Below are 26,511 nucleotides of genomic sequence, written 5' to 3' on the forward strand. Positions count from 1 at the left end.
CATTTGACAAAAATTTATATAAAAATATATTATATAATAATATAATCTAATAAAAATATAAATAAAACTGTAAAAAAAATGTGTAACTCGAGAAATGCGGAATGTTTGAATTGAAATTTGAAATTGACGAATTGTATTTTTAATTTATATCGCGTAGAGAGAAAGAAACCTGAGAGAGATCACGCCACCGTTTTTGGTAAGACGTTTTTTCTAGCTGACGGCTGACACAATAATACCATTTGGATCCATTTTAGGACCGGCGAAACTACAATACGTGGCTAGGTTCACTTTTCGGTGCCATGGTAAAACGCCAATTGGTCCATACATAAATTCATAAATGTGGATCAAAATTGCAATGAAATATGAATTTATTAATGTTTTATTAGCTTCGCGTAATGTTTTGTCATTCTAATATAATATAATACGGACAGCAATAATAAGTTATTATTAGAAGAAAATATTAAAATAATTTTTAAATATAACGTAATAATTTTTAATATAAATATAAATATAATATATATATATATATATATATATATATATATATATATATATATATATATTATATATATATATGATAACATTTTTAACATAAAAACATTATGAAATAAGTTATGTTTTATAATAATATATTATGTTTAATGTATAATATTATTGTGGTTTATTTTTTTTAATTTTCCTGAAAATAAAATTAAAGTTGAATGTTATTATTATTATATATTTCAATTTTATTTTTAGCTTTTTTCTTTATATCCTAATAAGAGATCCTTATAACTCTAGTATTTTTAACATAAAATATACATTATGATATAAGTTTTATAATAACATGTTATGTTTTACAATATCAGTGTGATTTATTTTTTTTAATTTTTCTGAAAATAAAATTTAAGTTAGATATTGTTATTGTATATTTTAATGTTATTTTTAGCTTTTTCTTTAATATTCTAATAGCCCTAGTTGCAACAATCCTAGTTGCTAGCTGAACCAGCAAATATTTGGAGAATGTAGCTCTAGTCGCGAGCCCTAAACGCGTGTCCTAAACACGTGTCAACCGCGTACCCTAACCGCGTGCCCTAATCGCGTAATCCTAAACTTTATGTACCTCTGGCTATGCATTTTGTACCACCTATTTTGCCTATATCCATTCTTCAGGCCAGTTGGACCTACCTTTCGTTGCTCCTGGCCACTTTCTGAATTGATCTCTAACCGGAGATCGAAAAAGAAGATATATATCCATATCTCCATTTATCGCTGGCTATTTATTAGCCGACGAATAACCGTAAGACTTTTCTTGCGTTCGTAAGAAGATAAAGTCCTTCTTTTGGCGGCTAATTATTGTCGCCGACAGATGAGCGCAAATATTTCACGTTCGTTCATGATCGTACAATTTTATAATCGTTTGTTGCATATTCATTTTAATATAACTTTATTTTAATTGAGACAAAACCAAAATATCAATAAAAATTTTGATTAAAAAATTTAATAAATTTAAATTTGATAAAATATGATAATAAAATTTAAATATGATAAATATATAAATTGGATGAAAATTTATATAATAATAAAATAATAATAATACTAATAATAAAATAATAATATACAAAATTAATTTATATAATAATATATAATTTATAATAAAATAAGATAATAAGAAATAAGATAATAAGATTAATTTACAATATTTATGCCATTTATTATTAAGATTAAGATTTAATTGATTGAACATTTGATCTCATATCAATTAAAACAAAGTTTAAGAACAATCTACAAACAAGTTCTATGGATGAGCTATAAAAAATTAAGATAAGATCTACACGCGTTATATAAGAATAAATTACTATCATGTATATAATTGATAAAATTATTAGCGTTTTTTATCAATAAATTAGATAAAATCTAACAAATTGAAAAAAAAAAAACAATGTTTTCTATAATCTTCTTTTTTAATTTTGACTTTAATTTATTTTTGCAATAGATGTAATAGATGTAATGTATGTATATTAATAGAATTAGTTCTGTTATTTTTTTAATAAGATTTTACCTTATTAAAAGTTATTCAATTTTCCGTTTTAGCTCATCCACTTTAAAGCAACGGATTTATCTACAATCTATAATCTACAATGTACATCTACAATCTCTAAAAATCCGTTACTTTAAAATAAAAAAATTTATCACTCACCGACACTGATGCGCAACAGCGGAGTTGTTGGACTTGAGGCTGCGTTGTCTGTAACATAAAAATATACAATCTAAATTATAGCAGCAACATATAATTAAAATTTCATGCGGAATGTCTTATATCCGATGCGTACAATACTAAGAAGCTCTATATAAATATGGAGCAATTTTATAAATTATAAAAGACTTTTTCAAATAAAGATTTTTGCAGAATTTATGTAAAAATCGTTTTAATTTTCTCTCCTTTAATTTATTCCACATTAAAGAGACTGATTTAATGCGCGTACGTGATTTTTAACAACTGATATACAAATAATAAATACTCACCCTAGGGTTGCTCCGCCGATGCAGGATGCCTTTCCCAGGCCTCCTCCTCCTCCTCTCAGGTTGATTCACACGCGCGATACTTTAAATGGCACTCCCGCACTTTTATTAAAAAATATTTTCTTACTTATACGCGCGATGCTTTGATTACAAGATCTCTTTATCCTCTCTTATTTTACTCTTGCTGTTTCCGAACATTCTCACTCGCGGAAACACAGTTAATTACGATTAGTCAAATATGCGACGACTGCAGGATGGATACTTTCCACCGACACTCCCGATCGCGGAACAATCACACGAGATGCACTCTATTATAAGGTAAAAAAGAACAGGAAAAATACGATTTGCTAGATGTTTACACAATCATGCATCACTCGTTACGACAAGTGCGATTTCTATTGTTGAATTATTTTTTAAATTCTTATTTTTAAATGTTAATTAATTATTATTAATTATAATAAATGCCAATTAATTAATCATTAAATATAATAATAATAGATAATTATATTGTAATATTTGCCGCAATCGCGTTTAGAAAAGGAATTCATCTCGCGCTACTTTACTGTTCGAGCATCGCTACTATAATGATAACAAGGCCGTAAACCGTAACACATTAACAAGAGCGCGTTAATGTTTACATCGTCAAGGCCGTATGCTATGTTATTGGTAATTCGTTACCGAAATATTTTTCGTATTATGACGTATATTACAAATGAAATATTAAATTATACATGTATTTTAGATTATAAATCAATTGTTAAATTAACAACTAATATATCACGGAGCTTATCGTTAATTATTCGAACTTGTGATTCTACTATTTTTTTTATTGCGCGTTCTCAATCCGAATTATATTTAAATCATCGAAAAATCGAATGATAAAGCATTAGATAAAATATATTTAATTTTTAATATTTTTAAAAAAATAATTATTACTTAGAGAGAAAGGCAAAGGAGGGGGAGGGGGAAAGAAGAGGGAAAAGGAGAGAGAGAGAGAGAATTAATTAATAATTATAACAAATTATCCCCCGATCCTTATCGCGATCGCTTTTAAAAAAAGAATTTGATGGAGCGTCTTGAACTACTATATCACCGTTCAAGTGTCGCCGCGCGAATGATAGGTGGGATAGTGGGAAAGGAATTCAAGGAGACGTTTCTCCCACTACTACAATACTATTCAAGTGTCGCAGTATGAATGATAACAAATAACGTAAAACGTAAACAATAGCGAATGTTTATGTCGCCAAGGCCGAATATCATGTTATTGTTAATTCGCTGCCGAAATATTTTCTGTACTGTGACGTATATATACAAACGGAATATTAAATTACACAGAAATTTTAAATTATTTAGATCAATTATTATAACACCACGATTAATATATCACGTAATGCATGAATGGAACATTGCGTTACTAATACATGAATTCCTTTCCTATAAAAGAACCTCGTGAACGAGAAAATTCTGATTACCGCCGAGTTCTACCGTAGTTTGCGATTAAATTATTAACGCCAAAAAAAAAGTATATTTATAATTTATTTAGATTTTTTTATCATTTAAACGTTGAATTGATTTTTGTTAAAAATATTTTATAATTTTTTTTTTTCATGGCAACTTTATGAGTAAATACTCAGAACGGGACAAAAATTATTTTAAAAAAGCATTTCTTATTAAATAACTGTTCCGTAATATCAAACGCGTTTTATAACTTTTTAGTAATATATATTTTACAATTTTGCACGTATGTTATCCCTTAAAAATGTGATAATTTTATTTCTTTTTGTCGCCGTCAGAAATTGATCTCTAATTGCCTCTATAAATACGTACATTTTGAAAATATAATTTTGAAAATTATTTTTTTCCTTCCTTTATCACGTTTAAAAGTTTTCAATTTTTTTTTATAATTTTAGACAATTGTAAAAAATTTATTTATTATTTGAAATTGATAAGAAGATGTCTTTATTCTCCTGCATCTGGGCAAATTCCAAGCTGCATGATAAAAAGATTGAGATAATTAAATCACTCACAAAGAAATATATTTTAGACGAGCAGCGATATTCTCTCTTGATTAATTTGTTACAGTTCCCACGATGATGATTCTTGATAATCTTCGATGATCCTCGATGATATTTGACGTTCCTCGATACGCACTGACAATTCACACATGATAAAACGTGCGAAATAATACGTTGCGCGCCTTAACAATTTGACGTGATCGATCTCGATCAATAGATAATATCAATAATTATATTTTTATATTAAAATGATAAAATATCATGCGCAACTAATAAAACATTAATAAAATATATTTTCACATTTTTAATTTACAATGTATTTACATGTATTTAATATGCACCAATGACCGTGGCAGCGAAAAATGAACCTGTCTGTATACAATATGTATATATTTATTTAATTTTGCCGGCTTTAACAATAAAATAGATTCAGTTGACGCTGTTGCATTAGCTAGAAAAAGGATCTTTCGAAAAGTGACGCGGCCTCTCTTAGGTTTCTCTCAGTTGTAGATAATTGCACATATACGGCTTAAATTTTGAGCACATATAAAGATTCGGCATCTTTGTTGGTGGAGATGCAAACACGACTTAGCCAAGATTCAAACCTTTCTTCAATGGAGATTCGAATTTTTGCTTAGCAGAGATTCAAACCTGTCATTTCGTTACCCATGATTGGTAAAAACTACCACTGATCTTGAGTACGCGTGCGTGGAAACATCTCTTTTCGGCGTGCTATCGTTTCCCTTTCCGTTTGGCTCCGAAGAAGGTTCGTGACACTTTTCTAAGATTTTCTGATATCCACGCTGTACGTGTCAATCGTCAAATATATTAATATAATATAATCTCTATGAAAATCTGCAATAAGTGGCTAGACGTTGCGATATATTATAAATTCATTTCTCTTATTAATAAATAACTTTTACTTTGCAGAAGCAAGATGGTACAGCGACTAACCTATCGACGACGTTTGTCGTACAACACAAAAAGCAATAGGAGGCGTGTGTAAGTATGCTATTACAAATTATATTAACTTTTGCCGAGATTTTCTTTCTTTTATTTTTCGTCCGCAATGAAATTTTACCTTAGTCATTTATCTTAATCGCCAAACATTCTTGAGAGTTGAGGTTATATTTTGGTCGTTTACTTCAAGCAGCATAAGTTTCACATACAAGAAAAATAATCATTAAATATGAATGAAGTTATTTTTATCAATATTGCATATTATTTTGATCATCATTATGATGAATAGTTAGCCTGCACTCTTAAAATTGTCTAAAACTGTCATTGAGTAAATTTTCTGTATAAGATCTATTTGGATATTTAGTTTTGAGATTAATTGATTCATGAAATATTGTTGAATAGTGTACGTACGCCAGGTGGCAAATTAGTCTACCAATATCTTAAGAAACCTAAGAAGATTCCGAGATGTGGGCATTGTAAGGATAAACTCAGAGGTATTCAACCCGCTAGGCCAATGGAACGTTCACGTATGTGCAGACGTAAGAAGACAGTGAAACGTGTGTACGGAGGTGTTCTTTGTCACAAATGTGTAAAAGAAAGGTATGTAGAATACATTTAATAAAAATAGTTAAACTTTGAATAATCTGTGTTTAAAAATAACAATTTAATGTTTCTAAAGGGAATTTATCATTTATTAATTACGAAACAAATTAATTTTATATTTTTATATTAAATTTTGTGCTTTTTACGACTTATACTAACAATAAAATATAATTTTCAGGATTGTACGTGCATTCTTGATTGAAGAACAAAAGATCGTCTATAAGGTTATGAAAGCACAACAGGCTTCAGCAAAGACGAAGAAAGCAGAGAAGTGAAATTCCGCGCTTTTTATTAATTAAATACAATAAATAATAAATCCAAAAAAATTTAACTACTGTTTATATTATTATGCGTAATAGTACCCACTTATTGTATCAAAACATCATATTTATAAATTATACATTCGCATAGTAAAATTTTTTTTACAATAATTAAAAATCATGTAAATGTAAAAAAAAAAGTTTAGTTACAGATGCATGCGCGCTTATATATAAACGTACGCATCATTTCATATATATAATGAAATATCAGATGCGGATGTAGGAGAAAGAAAATATAGTTTTCTATGTGTTAAATATATTCACTTATGCTCAGGTTTGATTTAATTTAAGATATTCAATTATTATTTGATAATTGTAGAATTATCTTTGCTAAATGCCATTATCGTTTATATCGAATTAAATGTACCTTTCAAAATCTATCATTTTTTTAAATTTGTGTATATGAATATATATGCCTTTTTTATTTTCTTCAATTAATATATAATATTTTTACAGTTCTAATTTAATTAAGCATCACTATCTTAGAAAAAATTGCTAAATGCGATAAAGTAAATACGTTAACGTATAATACATGCAATACACGCAGGAATAGGAATAATTATACATGGATATAGAACAAGCATATCTGACAATGAGATGTGTGCATACGTGGCTGCATTCAACAGGCGCATGTGTCAATGCCATTTTATTCCTTGTAAAATTATTGATCACAGAGTTAAAGAAAAAGGGCATATTTCACAACTTCTCGTAATCCGAATGTGAAATTAATGCTTTATTTAAAATATAAAAGTACGACAAACAATTTTTAATTAATAAATAAAAGATTGATAAATATGTATATACATATATCAATTTTATCGATATTTATATTTTATAATATTATTTAATATTTGTCAAAAAAATTGAATGTTGAAAATTTTCATGCAGCTAATTAAAAGTATGACAGTTTTTTGACTGCATCACAAATTTGAAAAGGATTGACATTAAAATTGCATTCATGGTTTATAGATATTTAGTACATGGAATATTCGTGTATGCTTGAGTGACGATATATTTGCAAAAACGTCGATGGCTTCGGTACAGTATTATTATCCGGAGACAAGTATTGCGCTGCCAAAAAAGGTTTGCGCGCAAAACTCGTCCCATATAGATGTCCATTGCAAGTCGCAAGCCTCGCGGCGTCTAACAAGTGCCTTATTTGTTGAGTACACCTCGATATCTACTATACATGGACATATACGTTCTGGGATCACGCTATAGTTTCCACGGTGGCGCGGAAATGTCGCGTCGGAGAGTGCGCGCATACGGTGAGAGCTATATAGGGGCTTGTCACCTGAGAATGCGGACAGCCCGGCGAGACTTGGCATTAAATACCTGCGTTCCTCGTGCTATGCCATGCCTATCGTTTACAACGACCGCTATTCCTGAAAAAATGTTATAGCTAAGAACCCGGATTTTTGCTTGGCATTACCCGTTTGCAAATAAAAAACAAACTTTGCTGTAAATTATAAAAGCGAACATATGATTATTTATACTTTTAAATGCTTATATTTTGCATATCTCATTCTCTCATATTTTAATGATAAATTCTTTGCGCGCGAATTAAATCTCACTATCATTCTACAGTTATATATTTTCTAACAGAATATTTTCATGTTTTAATATCGTTTATGAAAACGATCTACGGAAATAAAAAAACGAGAAATACTAACGCTTCGAACATTATCTTAAAAAGAACCGAATCGTATAATTTTTGCAATCATCGAGCGATCTCTGCAATCTTATCTGGAACAATTCGATCGACTCTGGAACGTGATTACCTCGATGTTTCCTTTTCGAGTTAAAAATTGCCGCGACGAGAAGGACGAAAAAGAATACGGAGAATACGGAGAACGGTCATATAAAAACAACGAAAAGTCAGACGCCATGAAGCTAATCCAATTTCATGGGATAAAATCTCATGGAGTTTGCGCGCGCACCAACCAATGATTTTCCACAGAATCTTTCTTACTGGTGCGCAGCATCCACCCTTCTCGAATCCTTCGAGCCTATTTCGAAAATAATGACTGCGGTTAGCCATCGTGGTCAACACAGCATTTCGTCTCGGTTCAATTGCCTCGGAATCGTTACAACCACCGCAGCTGCGAGTAATACATGAGATTGGAATATCTCTCTACTCACGCGCATTGCATTTTTTCGATTCCTTTGATTGCTCTGAAACGAATCGCGGCTATCAAGTCGAATCGCTTTTTCACGAAGATGGAAAACGCGTTTATAAGAAGAAAAAAATGACGTTTTCCGATATAAATTTTAAATAACGTTTTACGTAGTCGTTCAGTCTCGAAAAAGAATGGAAAATTTTTTGATTATATATAGAATTATATACTCTTAATTAATCGATGCAATAACAAATGAGATTTGTTTGAAAATTGCAAAGATACAATGAATAACAATATGCGTCACGGGGGGAATCATTAAATTTCGCGCCTCCACATGAAATTAGGGAGATATGATATATCGGTCACAAATAACAATTGTCCGGTGTCATGTTTAATTGACGGTTATAAAATGTAGCGCGAGCGTGCAATCGAGAATAATTTGGCGTCTCTCGGCTCTCGGCTCTCGGAGAGGAGATGCGTCGTCACATGATTCCTATAATTTTCTGGATTCGTGTTTAGTGAAACGACAAGTGGGTAGGTGTCGTAATACGCATCCCTATCATTTCGCGACATTATTATTAAATCGACTGCGCTTTGCATCCATTATGTCGAATTATCATTATTATTCGCGGGAAAATTCTCCCTCTGCTTGTTGAAATATAATACAAAATTTGAAGATAAAATAAAATTGTTACAATCATTTCTTTTTCGATGAATATTTTGATGCATTTAGTATACATTAGATATTAATAGTAAGAATAGTAATTTATATATACACAAAAGATATAAAATATATATAAATACATAAGATACAAAAATATTTTGAATATATTGTGCAATATCTCCTCTTTTTTAGGGAGTTTTATTAATATTAATATCTAATGTATATACTATACATATATATGTATCAAAATATTCATCAAAAATGAAATTCAGGATTATAATACTTTTATTATATTTGACTATATATCATATTAATTATATGTATAATGTTATGATTATACATATATACTATATTACGCAAAGCAGAGCGCGGTTGGGAACAATTTGTATACTATGAGATTATTTCAGGAGACGTGCTTCAGCATATGATTCCTATAATTTTCATGGCTCTTGTTTGACAAAATAACAAGTGGGTGGGTGTCCGTTTTCACACCCGTGGCTCGGCGGAGTCTCTGCGGGGAACATAAAAAAGGCCGGCATATGAAACCGGTCCCAATGAATCTTTGTTATACTGGAGCCCCCACATATTGCCTGCCACCTTCATGCATGCACCTCTCTATAAGGATGAAACGGCCAGAGGCTTCAGGACTGTACTCAGTATGAAAGACACCTACGCTTTCTATTTCCGATTATCATTATCTCGATAACGTCTTAAAAAACTAATATTCTTATTCTTATATGATATTGATATTTTAACGGTTCTTTAGACAAATGTATTATTATGATTTATTTTTTACACTTTAATAAGAAAATGGGAATCAAAAATAAAAGTTCGGTCACTAAAATTATCTTAAAAAAGCGCGGTATTCTTATTTTTATCAGATATATTTAATTTTGAGAAAAAATAATAACTGAAAATTTTTTTAAAACGTCCCACTCGGTCATCGAATTAAATATAGATATTACGTCGAATTAGCTTATTCAATGGCGCACCAAATCCGCCGAATCTTCATTCGTTAGCTTAAGCACTCGATTACATCAGCCTGATTAAAATCGAATGTAAATCATGGCTCTCATGAGTCGGCGGTTTCATCCAACTAGCCTGGTAATGCTCGGGTGCGAGCGTTTTGCAATGATTTGAAAATTTCACTGAAAAAAATCGAGAATTCAAATTTTTATATCATAATTATGATTATAAAAAATTCTCTGAGAACAAATTTTCAATCATGATATTGAAGAACCAAAATTTAAAGTTCTCGAAATTGTTATAAGTATAATATATCCTTTTCTTTTGTTTACATAATGGATAATTAAAATTCATTCGAAGCCGATTAATCGATACAAGCGATTGATTAATCTCTTCGCTGTCTTTTCTTCGGATGCGGTTTGACTCGGCGGTACATTCTCTTTGATCGGAAACTAGCAGTGGCTTCAATTCACACCTGACTCTTAGCGATAAAAAGACCGCTTTTAAAGATATCCGTAACCCGCTTCTGCATAGGCACGAGTCCTACGAGGAAGTAAACTGTTTGTTATCGTAGCAGGTAGTCTCTTACAGCGTGCCATAGAGCGAATCCATACGAATGCTCATCTCCTGGAAGGAGACTTCCACTACTTCTCTCTTTTCTCTCCTATGTTCCTTATTTCTTTTTCGTGATAAACCACTGTAGATGCGCAGCATCCTTCGCCGACCACTCGAAGCAGTAGTCGACAGGACGATTAATTATCTCGGCGCCAAACTGCAATGATGAAGGTAACGACGATTAAGATCCAGGATCAAGAGAGAAAGAGAAAAGAGGAGAAACTTCTGCGAAATCCTTGAAGGAAATTAACAAGAAATATATACCTACTCTGCCGGTTATCTTGATTTTTTTTTATTACATTACGCGATCGAATACTAAGATAACTCGATGGCTAATAATAGCAAACGCAAAGCGCAACATCTAACGTTTACTTCAATCAGTTGCTTTGAGATTTGTATTTCAATTTTGATGTCCGGTAGCGATACATACCCGCTAGTCGAGACTCGAACAGCTTCGAGGACCCCTCGCTAAATAGGCACAATTACGATCGATTATCCAATGTAACCTTTCACCGACTAATCTTGACCGTTAGTCGCTAGTTACAAGCCGTCACTTATGAGAAGGAGAGACAATATACTTCTGAAAACAAAAAGAAAATATATTAGCTCCTCGATTAAATCACTGAGGATTTGGATAATCATTCACGTGAGTCAGCTGAACATCCTGTATGACGCAACGCCAATGAAAAAAAATCACATATTACTTAATTTTTTATCAATGCAATATTATTTTTGTTGAACTGACAATGTAAATACATACAATAAGTTTAACATTTTATTTCTAGTAAAGTTTGAATTTTTGAATATATAAATATACATAAATTTATGAATACATTTTTAATGATATTTTACGAGAATTATAAATGTTCTCAATATATTATATACATACAAAATTTATTTATAAAAAGTCTCAGGGGCGTATTCTGAGCTGCGTACAGGCCTGAAGTGTACATCATGCATAAAGAAAAGAGAGGGACAAAGAAATGGAGAGAAAGACCAAAAGACCCAAAGGGCCTGAATGGCCTACGGACGCCGTCGTGCGTTAGTTGCCAGACGAGGATTTCGTTCTTTTATGGCTCCGATGTCAGGCTCCATCGGATCCCTTGGTTCCTCTCGACGAATGAAATATATTTCCATGGCTAGAGCGATCCTTGTAGCTGGCGCCGAGTAGATTGGGATTTTCGGGGCCCGACCTTCTTGCCTGCTTACTTTGTTCGACCATTGTCGTGCAACGCGCCGAGGCGTAAGGTTCGTTCGCAGAAGAATCCTATTTATCATCATAATACTCTCGACGTTCCTCTCTTTTAAATTTAACCCATTATTCGCTAAAGGTCACATATAGTCGACAATATATGAAAAGTAGATATGGCAATGATGGGATATATATTTTTAAGACAAATCTTTTTCTTTTGCAAATTTATACAAGACAATTTAATATACAAGCTTTATTTTTATAAATTCTTTGTGACGTTTAAATTTTTTCTTGGCTAAAATCATAAGATAGAATTACTTAATTTTTTTGGTAAATTAACTTTAGATCATTCATACGAATTAAAATCAACTTGAAATTAATTAAAACGCATGTTTTGACTATACATATTTATATCTTAGAAGCCAAATTCACGAAAAACTCAAAAATTTTTGTTTTCTTATTTATCAAAGAAAAACTCAATTAATTTTCATTAGGATTACGATGATTCTTTCTTTTTTTGATGAACAATATATTTCGCTAATACTGACATTAAAGAGGATTGACAGAAATAACACCATGAGGGGCGTCTCATTCTCGAAGTGGCGCAAAATAACATCAACAAAAATTGATAGAGGCCGATCATGGTAATTGTGTTCCGCCGCGTCACGTCCGCGCACAACAACTCGCCGCGCTCTCCCTTCTGTCAGTTCGTTCGTCGTCTGCCAGCGTAATATATTTCCAAGCGAGACGAATGGATCGTGATTTCGTGGTCGCAGGAGGAGCGAACCGGGTCCCTTTGTTATCCATTGTCGCGTTTCTTCGAAGCCGGACAATGACGGTATACGAAGGCGAGATCTCCGTCGCCCTCGCACGTATAAAACGAACGCCGTAGAAGGGGGTATCTGATTCTAATCCTGAAATCCGGTTCGAAGCTCCGGATTGTCGGCGTGACGCTTCTCCTTTTTCGTTAACACGACGCTTAAAAAGTCTCGGATCTCCGACGTGGCCGTCCCGACGTGAATAAGAAATGAGGACTTCTTATCCGCTTATGGTTGTTTATAAAACAGAAAAAACATTGCAATCCAATTTATTTGAAGATCCGGAGGCTTATAATAAAATTTTTTAGCAATTCTCTCTCTCTCTCTTTCTTTCTCTCTTTAAAAAATAGCGCAAGATTGACGTTATCGTTAAATGCTTAATTATGGAATCTTCGCGACAATCCAGATAAGTTCGTTAGGAATGCAGAGGCAGATAATAAAATAGGTTTCGCGATAATTATCCCCAATAGTGAGCGTTCGTTAGCCAACTATAACAATTAATACGCCTCGCATGCATGTTCAATTTATTGCGACCGTTTCCAGAAGATGTTCGCATCTTCGATAATTCACAATTAAGCATTAATCTCAAAGTGATCCAGAGAATTATTCTTTTCAACAGACACCGCGATTTCTCTGCTAAAACGATGACAATGATGACGGCGACCGAGGTATTAATTTTTCTTTCGAGAATTTACTTCGCTCCGAGCGATGATTATCTCGTATAATCTTTGACGACAGTCAACGAATCGAATCGATTTCCGGTTGAATGATAGGTGAGGCCCTCATTCAAGTAGGCTAATTGCGGCTAGTCGCGCGTAAGATGTTGCCATTGAAGTTAACATCGTCTTTACAGACACTTTTATGCCTCGCTCGCGCACAATTTTTATTGCGTCTTTTACCAGCATCTGCAAATCATTATAAGTGCACGCTATAGACTAAAATAATTTCTGCGTCATATACCGAAGATCGACGATGAGGCGAATGCTGAAGTTAAACTAAAGAGCTATCATTTACTTCGAGGAACATATAGTTGAGCGAACATTAGTGGTGTCCAATGATGTACACTCTATAAGCTTAATAGCGATATTAAGTGATTTACTATCAATTGTCCAAGCTGCTTGTTATCCTGTTCACGAGTTCTCGCATAACGCTAGCCGCAAACGATATTAGTGTTTACATTAAGGTATAAAAGCGTAAGAACAATGGAATTTTAATTAACATCGAGATATTTAAAATATAAACTAGTTCCAATAAAGATAAACTCTCGCCGAGAGACAAATTTGACTTTAAATGTAATATTGAATTCAAAAATTCAGTCATTATAATCGAAGAGTGTAGAATTTGAAAAGAAAATCTCTACATGAATTCTGCATAAAATATCCGAAAAAATCAAGGTCGGCTTCGAGGAAAATCTGTACACCGCTATAAAGCACGCGTCGCTCGCTGCATATCGAATGGGATCAGTACACGTGGACGTCTTTCCATAAAAGTGCCGAAGATCATCTCTAAAAATATAATGACTGACGCCTTTTAAGCGCGAGACGGACGCGCTTCAATCTGGATCGCGCGACTTCACGCTCGAGCGATATACACGCAACAGGTTACGCTATGCGGATAACATCATGTATGTGTATATGTGTGTGTGTGTGTGTGTGTGTATGTGTGTGTGTGTGTGTGTGTGTGTGTATACATATATATGTATATCATTGTGCGAGACGACGACCTAATCTCGATGCGAACCGACGTTCCACGATCCCGATCCGGCAGCTGTTGCAGCGCGAAAGAATTGCCACAAGCTTTGTTCTCCCGCGGGAACAGTGCGTCTTTTGTCGTGCCTTAATACACCCCGTCTGTATATAGTGCGTGCTCCTCTTTCTCACTTTTGTGCACGCTACCTGTATAGAACGTATAGAAAATACACATAATAGAAAAGATCTACCATCTACCATAAAATATTTCGAAGGTTTACGCGGTGTACATTTTAGTATATAACAACTAACTTATTATGTATGTTATACAAATTAATAATTTTTTTGTGTTAATATAAATAAAATATTTTTTTTCGGCCATTGTAAATTAACAAGATTCACGACGATGTGACATAACACGTAGGACGTTTCATTAAAGTCGTGCTACAATTAGGCGTCAGGTCATTTGGAAAGAGGTAGGCGAGTAGTCTCGCCCTTCTGAAGCGTGAAATATTGCTGTCAGAGTGCAACAATCTTCAGGGCCGAGCGCGCCGCGCCGTCAGCAATTAACCGGTAATCTGATATCGATACCAGTATACTCGCACGTCGGGCCGCGTCGAGACGAGCCACGATGCACCGGAGGACATGGTAGGCCGTATCGTTACTTAAAAGCGCAGCATGATATGCACCCCCGATGCGTTTAATCATGGACCCTTTTTCGATTCTCGCTGAAACACAGATCTGTTTCTTTCAATTGCACTTTTACATTTTTTTCCATTTTAAATAAAATCGATGTGTTAGAAGAGAAAAAGAGAGAAAAGACAAAAAAAAATTAAATATAAAAAAATACAAAGGAGAGAGAGAGAGAGAGAGAAAGAGAAAGAGAGGGAGAGAGAGAGAGAGAAACAAATTTAGGTCTCTATCTTTCGACCTTTCTCTCTCTCTCTCTCTCTCTCTCTCTCTCTTTTTTTTTCTTGAAAATCACAGCGCTCATGTATATACATTGATATATTATATATACATTGTTTTGCTGGAGATGATTTTTACTTTGCGATACTCTTCATCTCTTTTATTTCGCGCGTATCTTATTCAGAATCAATTTGCTCGTTTATAATTATTATTACATATCGCGTCCCCAATGATTCTTATATCAAAGTATATCTATTACTATTACTTGTTACTATTATATCTATTACTTGTTACATCGACGTTATAAAATGTTTGCGCGATAATTTAAATCTTAACAAATGTAAGCTTTGTAGCGCGAATTCGATCCGCGCGTTGATGCATCCAATTGAATTGGCTGTGAGAGCCCCACCAGAAAGTAATGCAAATATGAGACTGCTAACGTAAGTCTGAAAGAAAGAGAGAGAGAGAGAGAGAGAGAGAGAGAAAAATCTCGCTTGCGTATCCCGTGGATCGGAGAAAGATTCCAGATTCTAGCCGGGTTCTAGATTCCGCGGTAACGCGCCGCGCATAGACATTCGCGCCTTTCCAAGGAGTTGAGTGCCGCTCCAAGTCGACTCTCTCCGTTTCGCTCGTTCCGGAGAATATCACGATCCCCGTACGTAGGTGAGAGAGAGAAAAAGAATGAGAGAGAGAGAGTGAGAAGAAAGGAGAGATCTCCGGATCTCGGTGCCGCCGTCCACGGCACGGTGGCGCCCGTAGGGCGCCGTCGCGCGTTTCCCCGCTAACAGAACGACGCCAGGTCCGTATATTCGACGGGTTACATACACAAACAATAACAGAGATTTACAAGAAAATCACGTTTTAAAACCTTGATCTCTTAGAAAGATAAGCTTTTTGACAAATGACCTTTTGGAAAAGTGAGTTTCGGACGTGATAGTACACGACTTTCGGAGATATGAGCAAAAATATCCCAGCATTACAGGTCCCTAAAAGATGACTAATAAAATACAATAAAAGACTTAGTCATTTTATTGTCATTTTTAATGTTTTTTTTTGTATTGTCTGAGATGTGTCGTTTCATCTAATTGTCTTCCTCGTATCTGTTATATTATTTACGTTTGTTAATGTAAAACTTGATAGAAGAATTTATATAAAAGCGATTTTTAATTATCTTTTTTATTTCTTTTTAATTTTATTCAATATGTTATGAAATTTCGCTCCCTTATAATGCTAGATCTTATCTTGGGATATTATAAAACACTATTGCCCGAGGATAACTTCATTCAATAATCGAAGAAAAAATGCGCGCGCTACCATTAACGTCATTCATTATGATAAAGTCCAAAGATTCATTAACTTTTATATCATTAAAATTGATTCGCATCAACGATCACGAATCATTCGATAATTAAACTTTATCGTAATAAACATACTATCCGTTATTTTATCTCTCAATTCTCTTTATCGTATTGTCATGAGATCTCTCAGATAAAAACTCGATTTTTCCCGTTTCTTAGTACAGACCTGGGAGTCCTCGTCTCAGCGTCGTCATCATCTCGCTCGCTCCCACGTAGCTGGATCGACTCTTCTCTTCGCCGAGCCGACGATGCACGAGACCACATCCCACCGTCGCAACACGTCCCCACCAACCGATTGAGGACGGAGACGGCCGAGGCCGGGGTAGCCTGCGCCTTGCGACTCGATGCGGAGCGCTTTACGTCACAGTGAAGTATGTGCTCCCGAGTGTAGAAAATGGCTGGGCACTCCGCTTCCAGGGATCGGCACGGATGTAAATATGGCTTATGGCTCGGCTTGGGAGTGTTCGCCGCGAGATGCCTCGGCGGTGAGTACAACCATCTGTGCATAATGTGTCGCGATGCAACGCGTACGCAACGTATGTACACACTCTTTTGTGTGTGTTGAGTGCGCGCTTATGTGTGTATGATGCTCCCGACGGCAAGATGCGGGGAACGCGTCCCGTCACTGCCGGGCCGTCGGCATCGATCGGATGCGGACTACTTGCGAGAAACGCGATCATGTCGCGGTCGTTTGCCTTCTGCTTCGCAGATGTGTGACCCGACGTCTGTGATCTCCTCCGACGACCGTATCTTTCTCTATCTCGTTTCGCTCGTCGAGAGACACGCGTTCGTTTCTCTTCCTGTTTTGTCCGAACGGTTGACAAACACGATGTGCTCGAGCGATCGACGGATGTGAAAGATCATATTACTCGGCGCGCTCTCGATTGTATCCCGCTTACGATTTCAAGGAAGTACTCTTGTTTGAGGAGCGTCGTCAGCACAACGAACGACGATTCCTCCAGATGAAGTGACTTGTCGCTCTCAATGCAGTGTTTTGTTTTTCTCGATTTAGTTTCACAGAGAATTAAGATGCTGCTTCTCTGCAGCTTCCTATCTTCCGAGTTTTTCCTTCCGCAACGGACATTCCTTCGCAATCGATAAGTTTTCACCAAAGAAATGCCTGAGATGGCATGCGGTCGTTCTTTTTTACGCCTGTGTAGGGACGAGAACGCGGGAGAAACGAAGAGAAACAGAGAGACAGACAGAGATGAAATTAACTGCTCCGGAGTTAGACTGAAATACCAGCAGTGCCGAGAATCGATGCCATTCTCGCGCCACCGTCACGACCTTTTTCCATTTTTCTCTTCTTTTCTTTCCCTTTTTCTTTAGTAACGAGATTTCTCTCTCTCTCTCTCTCTCTCTCTCGCATGCTTCGGTCATGTTTCAACCTCGAGCGTTTACACGAGATACTGGACCAACCGATCGTTATGCGCGATCGATTTGATATCAGCCAAGTGACAGATATTATCGTTTTTTTCAATCCATGCAGTCCAATTGCACTCGATCGACGTTTGCTAAAACCGAATGATAAAAAAGTTGAATCATTCACTTTAGTACGATGATTTTATTTAAAACAATATAACATCATATATATAAACATATATATGATGATAAAAAATTTATATATAAATTTATATATAAATTTTTGTAAAAACTATTGAATATTTTTTATTGAATAATTTTTGTAAAAAATAATGGTTTCGAATATGTCCTTTCTAAAGTAATTGATTCATTTAGTGCGTCTGTTCGATTCATATGTCACGTTGACGTCAAACCGTATCTTCATATTCAATAATCGAAACTTGTGATTAGACGATCGTTTTTATACGCTAAATATGTGCGAAGCGAAATACAGGAATCTGTCTGTCCGTAGGAAATAGAGATTGTTTACCTTGCTCCGGCAGGGTGCATAAGACTCGAAATACATCAAAGGGTTATAAACGTCGACGTCGTTTTAGCGTGTCTCCCTCTCGAATACGCGCCGAACGTAATTTCGTACTCCCGTTGAAAACCGTGAAGAAGGAACTTGATCCTTTTTCCCTTCATCTCACTTGTGCACACTCTTTCTCTCTCTCTCTCTTTCTCTCTCTCGCTCTTTCCTTTTCTTTTTTTCTTCTTCGTCGCATATGACGGTCTTTTTTCCGCGAAGCTCGCAAGTACATCGTGCCTATACATTGTTTAAAATGAATAAAATTAATAAAAATGATCTTTTTAAATGTAATATATATGTGTTCCGTATTTGGGATGCAACATAAAAATATTTTATGACGTATTTTATGAAAATACATTAAACTTAATGAATACTGTTGTTTCCGGCATTATTATTGGCCGTTACCGAATCTTAATGTCTCGTGATTTAGGATATATATTGGAATAAAAAAAAATAATAACTTACATGCTATCTGAATAACAAAATAGGTCTCGGTACAAAGGATAATCAATTATAATAAATTAAATCTGAAATAAAAAAAAACTGACATTGCGGATTCGAGATGGATCCAGATTGTAAACACGCGTAAATCGTTATTTTTATCCGTGACAACGTAAACGCGACAAACTAACATCTATGTGAGCCGTTCCCATAAACGTTAATTAAAGCTAACTGAGATTTAATGGACTCCCCTAGTTCCTTCTTAGAAAGAAGCGAGTGATCGTTCAAACTTGAATTTACTTTAATTGGTAATTGTAGAAGAAGAATCATTGTAAGTGGTATTCAAAATCGTACTTAAAATTATAACCCATTTCAATTTTTCATTCAATTTTGTCGTGTCATGGATGTTGGAATTCGCGCTGTTTCTTCTCGATCGGCGGGAGATTTCCCGCTTGAAATCGCAGCGAGTGATTACGGAATATAGGATTACGCACGCGGCCGATTGTTCTTCCACGAAAATGACGATCCCGTATCACAGTTACGCGAGTCCATTTGTGCCAGTTTGCGCCGCCTTTCCCGACAATATTATTTGCAGCCCGCGGGTATTAAGTTTCCTATGCACATTCGCGTGCAGCGCGAATGCCATTCTAACGCGATAGCGTCTGGCCTCTGAAACATTGCTTCTCAACATCGATTAAAAGTCGATGACATTATTTGATTTACTGATTCTGAAATAAGAATTAGGTAAAGTGTATACAAGAATAAATGTAATAAAATTCCTAAAACTATGTATGACAAAAAAAATTTTTTTCAACCACTTTTATGATGGCACAAATTATTTTATCGATGAGAATTTAATACTTGTTGTTTGATTACAAGCGGAAATGCATGATCCCTAAAATTACGCATTTTCTATTGACTGGTAAATATTGATAGTGCGATAATGCGAGAGAAAAAGATATTAGAGAGTTTCTACAATCGACGTAAGTGCGTATCAACATCCTGTTATACAAATCGAAATTAGCTTTCAATTTTCAATATTTACGCAAGTGTATTTTTCTATTAATTTAAACGACGCGTTTTACCAAGACAATATTATATATTATCTCATCGATAAATTACCTTATAATGCGGCTATCTTTTATCAACATTCTATTATAATTTTGTTTCACAAAATATAACGCATTATATCTTGAAACAAAATTATAATATCCATCGCTGCTCATCACCATAGATTGACAGCTTCGGAATCGCGATATTGTTGATTAAAAAATAAAATTGGGATCTTGGAGTAATTGTACGTATAGAATGAAATCGCCGGCGGACTTCACGATTCGGCGACTCATACGGAATGGGCTATCGCTGATACTGCTCTTTGCCACGCTGATAAGGTCCGCGACTAGCTGGCACGTTGCCTCGCGCGATTCATTGAAACCTTCGTGTGATTACGGGCGCCGATTGCGTCGCGAAAGCCGCACGAAAGCAGATATGCGCGTTACGCCTCCCGTCCGACCCGCGCGTTCGTATATACGCACATTCTCGCGTGTTCATGATAGTTTTCTAAACAATTCATTACTTTTCTCGCCAGTGACGGACGTACTGATAAGGACTCTAAGCGGACTCTAAGCGCTCGTTCGGAGATCCAACTGTTAAAGAGCTTCTTTCTCCTGATCCGGAAGAATTTTATATAAATATATGAAAAAATATATGAAAGAGGAGATTATGATTTTAAAATATAAAAGTTATATTAGATATGATTAATTATGTAGAGTAACTTTTATAACATAAATATAACTAAATAACATTTTCATATAAATATGAATTAAAATAATTGATGTAAATAAATATAACATAATATGGCATATACATTGCGGTATCTCTAGAAAACTATCAATTTCCATAAATACTGTTTAGGGTTCCTGTGCTTTCAAATCCGCCACTGTGTCTCCGTTGGAATCCGGATAAGACCGAGATCGGTATCACAGTTTACAAGTGTCATTTAGTCGATTCTTTTTCTAGATGTGCCCGCGTTCCCACACACCGCAGTCGTTAATCGCGAGTCACGAATGACGATAATATCCGTTCAACGATCGTGCACGTTGACAGAATGTTGTTGATGTGGAAAAATACACTTCTACCAAGCTATTTGCGTTTCATTTCCAGATACGCAAGGATAAGTGAGTCGCGGACGTCGTGACACTTGAGAGTTCGTTGCTTTACTTTGTTTACGTCCGTTTGTCTTGTTTGTTTCTCTTGAAAAGTATGATTACGATTTGCTCCTACAACTCGATTGAGCTCCATCAAATAGCAATGATTTTCACGAAAAATTCAAGTCTCAAGTACAACGTAGATTTTTTCGTAAAGAATGTAAACATTAGAAAAGTTTAATAAATTATACTTATCTCGCGCGCGCGCGCGCGTGGCATTTTTATCTAAATCTTTGATCGAATTTTAATGACTTCATTGATCAATTCATATTCAATTTTTTTATCAAAAATTTAGTTATATACATATAATCAATATTCGTAACATGTTTTCGAATTAACATTAAAGTAAAAAATTTTTTATACCTTTTATAGGAGAAGGGAAAGAGGAAAAGCAGATATCTGGAACGGATGCAGAACGCGAAGAATCGATCCGTCATTCAGATATTCGTAGGATATAAATAGAGCAGTCATCGTAAAATAAACGGTGCGGGAGTAAATTCGCGGAGCGGAAGATAAGAGCGCAGCCTCCGTGGTTCGCGCGCGTATCTCCAACGTGTATTTCAACGCTTTCTTCTTCTTTCCCCTTTTGTGTCCCGCTGCGGCCGTTATGCCGTCGCGAGAGTAGTCGTCGTTGTCGTCGTTGTCTGCTCGCATACTCGTTAGAAACGTAACTGCATCACACTGTGTTTGCATCAAATTCACCGCCGTTATCAGCCACCGTAGCGCGAAGGCGTATACCTTTTTCTCCGCAGTTTCGCAATCTGTAAAATTTATTTCGAGACAGAATTACGTTTAACTTTGGATGCTTTGCATCAATGTAGATCGTAATTGCAATTTTCGATAAATGAGAAATTTATTTTAAATATGTTAATATACGTGAAATATTCTCTCTATGTATCTTATAGTCAGTATTTCAAATTTTTTCTCCCTCTATCCCGTTATTCTCGTGTTTTCTTATTATTTTCCTCTATTGATTCGTTAACGCGATATTTTTCGAACGGCGAAATATGAGATATTTTCGTGATGCTGATCGTGCTTTTTCTGCTCGAGATTTATGATTCAAGAAATATCAAATCTTTGGGAGATCATATCAATGTGTGTGTGTGAGCAGAGGAAACACTTACGAAATATCTTCGCCCGATTTCCGACGCACCTATCTACTTATCTCTCCTTTCATCGTAACGATATATGTTCTTCCGTGGGAGGCGACGACGGTCGTTCGCCTACATGACACATCTCACGACTTGTCAAACAACCTCTCGAATCCGCGCGCCTAGTATATCTCTTTCTAGTCAGTCCTCCTTTCCATCTCGTATAAATTATTATTTAAAGTTATCTCTCGCACCTCATGCAACGCGTTGTTTACTTAATTTTCTATGTCGCATATTCTCTCTCTCGTGACTTGTTTTTAAATAAATTTTAATGTCAGAAGAATCACATGCGCGATCCAAAAATAACTTTTAAATGACTAGATGCAATTATTTTTAGCGTTGCGCATTTCTTTATCTATGTATAGTATTTTGATTCATTCGGATCGACAGTAACTAATAATATCACGTTATCTTCTCCTTTTTGCAGTGCTGGGCATTATTTGTTACTGCGACGGACACTGCCCGGACGGCAGGCAAAACGGAACCTGCGAGTTACGAGCTGGAGGTCAATGTTTCAGCGCCGTGGAGAAGGTGTGGGAGTCCGAATTGGGAGAATACGTGCCCGAGTGGTCGTTTGGTTGTTTGCCACCCGCGGAGGGCGGTTTTATGCAATGCAAAGGGAACCAAGTTCCTCACTCACAAGAGAAGAGTATAACGTGCTGTAACAACACGGATCTATGTAATAAGGATCAGTTTCCCAGTATAGCCTACAAGCCGCGTCCTACCGCGGTTACCAATTCGATAGATATTACAACAGGAGCGCCGATTATTATCCTAGCAGTGGTTCTGTCGGCAATGCTGATGATCGCCATAATAGTGATAGGAATCATGTACCATAGATGTTGGAAGAAGGAGTTAGATCCATGCCTAGTGCCGTCGCAAGGAACCCTCAAGGATTTTATAGATCAAAGCAGCGGATCGGGATCGGGACTGCCACTCTTGGTACAACAGACTATCGCGAAACAATTAGCCATGTCGCAGTGCGTGGGAAAAGGTCGTTACGGCGAGGTATGGCTTGCCAGATGGCGAGGCGGCGAGAAAGTAGCAGTGAAGGTTTTCTTCACTTTAGAGGAAGCATCTTGGTTCAGAGAAACAGAAATTTATCAAACTGTGCTGTTGAGACACGATAATATCTTGGGTTTTATCGCCGCCGATATCAAAGGAACTGGTTCTTGGACTCAAATGTTGTTGATCACGGATTATCACGAAAGAGGTTCATTACACGATTACTTACAAGTAACCGTGTTGGATCATCATGCTTTATTAGCGATCTGTTCATCAATCGCCTCTGGTATTGCGCACTTGCATACCGAGATCTTCGGTACACAAGGGAAACCCGCAATAGCTCACAGAGACATTAAGAGCAGAAATATTTTAGTTAAAAGGAATGGAGAATGTGCCATAGCTGATTTTGGATTGGCTGTTCGCTACATCAGGTACACAGGCACTTTATGCTAAAGCATTCTTTTTATATGATAGCATTCTTTAATATGATTTTAAACGAGATAAATTGCTACAGTGAGATATTTATTTTTGTATAGCGAGAGCGGAGCGATTGACATTGCGCCAAATACTCGAGTGGGTACGCGACGTTACATGGCACCGGAAGTGTTGGATGAAACACTGAATACATCTTCCTTCGATGCATTTAAAATGGCAGACATGTATTCTGTTGGTCTCGTATTTTGGGAAGCATGCAGAAGATGTGTCACAGGTGGTAAAAATTCAACCGTTGAGCCTTACGCCTTGCCTTATCACGATGTCGTATCAAGCGATCCAGACTTTGAGGACATGCGCCTGGTAGTCTGCGTGAAACGATTACGTCCAATTATCCCGACAAAATGGGATAATGATCCGGTAAGAGAGATAAATTTTTTCGTGACTTTTCAATTTATTCCCGTCGATTTTATGAATCGAATAATATTGTTATCTTCCTTACAGACTCTATATGCATTGAGCAAAATAATGTCGGAATGTTGGCACGCGAATCCAGCAGTTCGCTTAACCGCTCTTCGCGTTAAAAAGACACTAGTGTCGAAAGTACACCATAATCACACCATCAAATACGTATAGCATTTGATGCGATTACAAAAAACTGAATCATCTAGTTAAATAACTTTCTATTCCTGTAAATATAATATACCCTGTATATATCCTTTAGTGTACATAGAACTGTTGATAGACTGCAGCCCTAAGACTGATGATTAAAGTTTATAAATATGCAAAAGAAAGAAAGAGAATATGAATGAATGTGTACATAAAGAAGTGAATGACTAACTATAAAAAATGAATAATATTATTATATATTATTCATTATTGTATATATAATTTGTATATACAGATAGCCATATGTAGAGAGTGTCTGTTTCCAAATTCCATTCACGCATTACGTTTATCAAAGAAGAAATCTGTGTGAAAATATTTTTAAAGAAATCGAAGATAAAAGTAAATGCGGGGAACTTGGGAGCTCTCTTATGTATGTATAATTTCCTTTTATATTTATAGAAAACGTGTCATAAAATCGTAAAAGTACGCTTTAGACACGCTTTCCCATGTTAAAACTTGTTAAATATGTTATTGACGTATTACTTATTGGCTACTATTTACTAAATAGTATTTAGAATATGTATCTACTATTTATTAAATAGTACTTAGAAAACGTATTGTATATATAAAAAAGGAATATATTATACTGTTTTTAAGCTGATAATGCCACACAATTCAGCATGTAAATGTATTGGATACATGTCATGAAAGACATAAATTCATTTTTATGTAAAATGTCTCACATCGCATCGAAATATTTTGCTTGGACGTAAGAAATATGTTTAACATGCCTAAAGGGTACTTTTAAAAGTTTCTACTCTTGCAATCAATATCATATATTGTTCTTTCTTTTTTTAAATATCTCACAGAAAATATTTATTATTGAAAATTACCTTCGATATAAACATGGTACACGTAATAAATTTGCATAAAATAAAAGTTTCCATATTGACGATTATTGGAGTATCAAAGTGCAAGTTTGTATTATTATCTGTACAATATGTAAGTTATATTTCTAACTTGTACACAAAAAAACACTCACATATTAATCCATTTTTAAAAATCAACTTTGGTTGATTGTCGATCATCCCAGAGTTTTTGTTATGCTGTACTCTTCGAATTTATGTTTTTGTATAAAGAAAATAATTAAAGAAAAGGAAATTGTGAAAACAAATAACAATTGTATAGTGCAATAACAATGTATAATGTAGAAAATGTTATTTTAGAAAATGCATCTTTTTTTTGCGCATGTCCCTTTGAATTTATAACACATTTATGGAATCGACAAAACCAAGCAGAATGTTTATGATCTTGATTTAAAAAATTATAAAAACAGATTTTTTTCAAGTATTGTTAGATTCAAAATATTTTTTACAACTTCTGCATGTGTAAATATATTATATAAGCGATAAATATATTAAATGTTTTTTCTTTAGACTCATTAATTTGTGATTAAAAAAAAAGATAATAGACAATAGCTGATTGAAAATAATGAAAATTATTTTTTCAATAGTGTCATTTTTTCCACATATCTTTTCTTTATTTGTTGAAAAATATATAGCATTTATATATTTTTTTATATAGATCGAACAATATATAACTCAATTGCCATGTTTAAGATTGAAAGTATAATATTTTATTAGATACATTAGATATGTTATATAATTTGAGATATAGATAAGAAAGGTTCTTTTATTTCTACTTACTAATCATCTCTACTTGTATGCCAAATTCATCACTTTGATGATAACGTGATAATCTGTTTGTTTTAATTGCATTTTTACAATTAAATTATTTGCTTTCTTTCCAACATTTGAATACACAACAACGTGCGTGAAGTAATAGATCCATATATTATACTTACACAAGATTCACACAGTATCAAATATTCGAAATCTGATTCTCCAATAGAATTTTGTTTTTTTAAGGACAAAAATGTCGTCACAATTATGAAGGATTCGTAATGTAAATATTCATACGGATAATGTTATAATTGTTATATCAAC

The 26,511-nt window shown here is 34.8% G+C and overlaps 2 protein-coding genes and 2 long non-coding RNA genes across 5 annotated transcripts; 2 read left to right on the forward strand and 2 right to left on the reverse strand.

Moving 5' to 3' along the window:
- Positions 1-5,143: 5,143 nt before the first annotated feature.
- Positions 5,144-6,411, forward strand: LOC126859396 (60S ribosomal protein L34-like). Of its 2 annotated transcripts, none has more exons than XM_050610677.1 (4): positions 5,144-5,283; positions 5,448-5,519; positions 5,880-6,077; positions 6,259-6,411. In XM_050610677.1, the coding sequence occupies exons 2-4, from the start codon at positions 5,455-5,457 to the stop codon at positions 6,353-6,355; spliced, it is 360 nt and encodes a 119-aa protein (XP_050466634.1). In that variant the 5' UTR covers positions 5,144-5,283; positions 5,448-5,454; the 3' UTR covers positions 6,356-6,411. The 2 variants fall into 2 exon arrangements, with proteins under 2 accessions (XP_050466634.1, XP_050466633.1); XM_050610676.1 differs by having other exon boundaries at positions 5,232-5,322.
- Positions 6,412-10,429: 4,018 nt separating this feature from the next.
- LOC126859397 (uncharacterized) lies at positions 10,430-17,035 on the reverse strand. The gene is made up of 3 exons (XR_007688813.1): positions 16,897-17,035; positions 11,196-11,345; positions 10,430-10,922 (listed from the first exon to the last, which is right to left on the reverse strand). It is a non-coding gene; the product is annotated as an uncharacterized LOC126859397 (long non-coding RNA).
- A 31-nt stretch (positions 17,036-17,066) lies between these two features.
- LOC126859377 (bone morphogenetic protein receptor type-1B) lies at positions 17,067-25,725 on the forward strand. Its single transcript, XM_050610640.1, has 4 exons — positions 17,067-17,215; positions 22,887-23,895; positions 24,001-24,316; positions 24,401-25,725. Exons 1-4 carry the CDS (start codon positions 17,125-17,127, stop codon positions 24,530-24,532), a joined length of 1,548 nt encoding a protein of 515 aa, XP_050466597.1. The 5' UTR covers positions 17,067-17,124; the 3' UTR covers positions 24,533-25,725.
- LOC126859398 (uncharacterized) lies at positions 17,222-26,374 on the reverse strand. Its single transcript, XR_007688814.1, has 4 exons — positions 26,212-26,374; positions 21,672-22,069; positions 18,622-18,897; positions 17,222-18,244 (listed from the first exon to the last, which is right to left on the reverse strand). It is a non-coding gene; the product is annotated as an uncharacterized LOC126859398 (long non-coding RNA).
- Positions 26,375-26,511: the final 137 nt, after the last annotated feature.

The sequence above is a fragment of the Cataglyphis hispanica genome, chromosome 3, assembly GCF_021464435.1.
Source record: "Cataglyphis hispanica isolate Lineage 1 chromosome 3, ULB_Chis1_1.0, whole genome shotgun sequence".
In the NCBI taxonomy this organism is placed as follows: Eukaryota; Metazoa; Arthropoda; class Insecta; order Hymenoptera; family Formicidae; genus Cataglyphis; species Cataglyphis hispanica.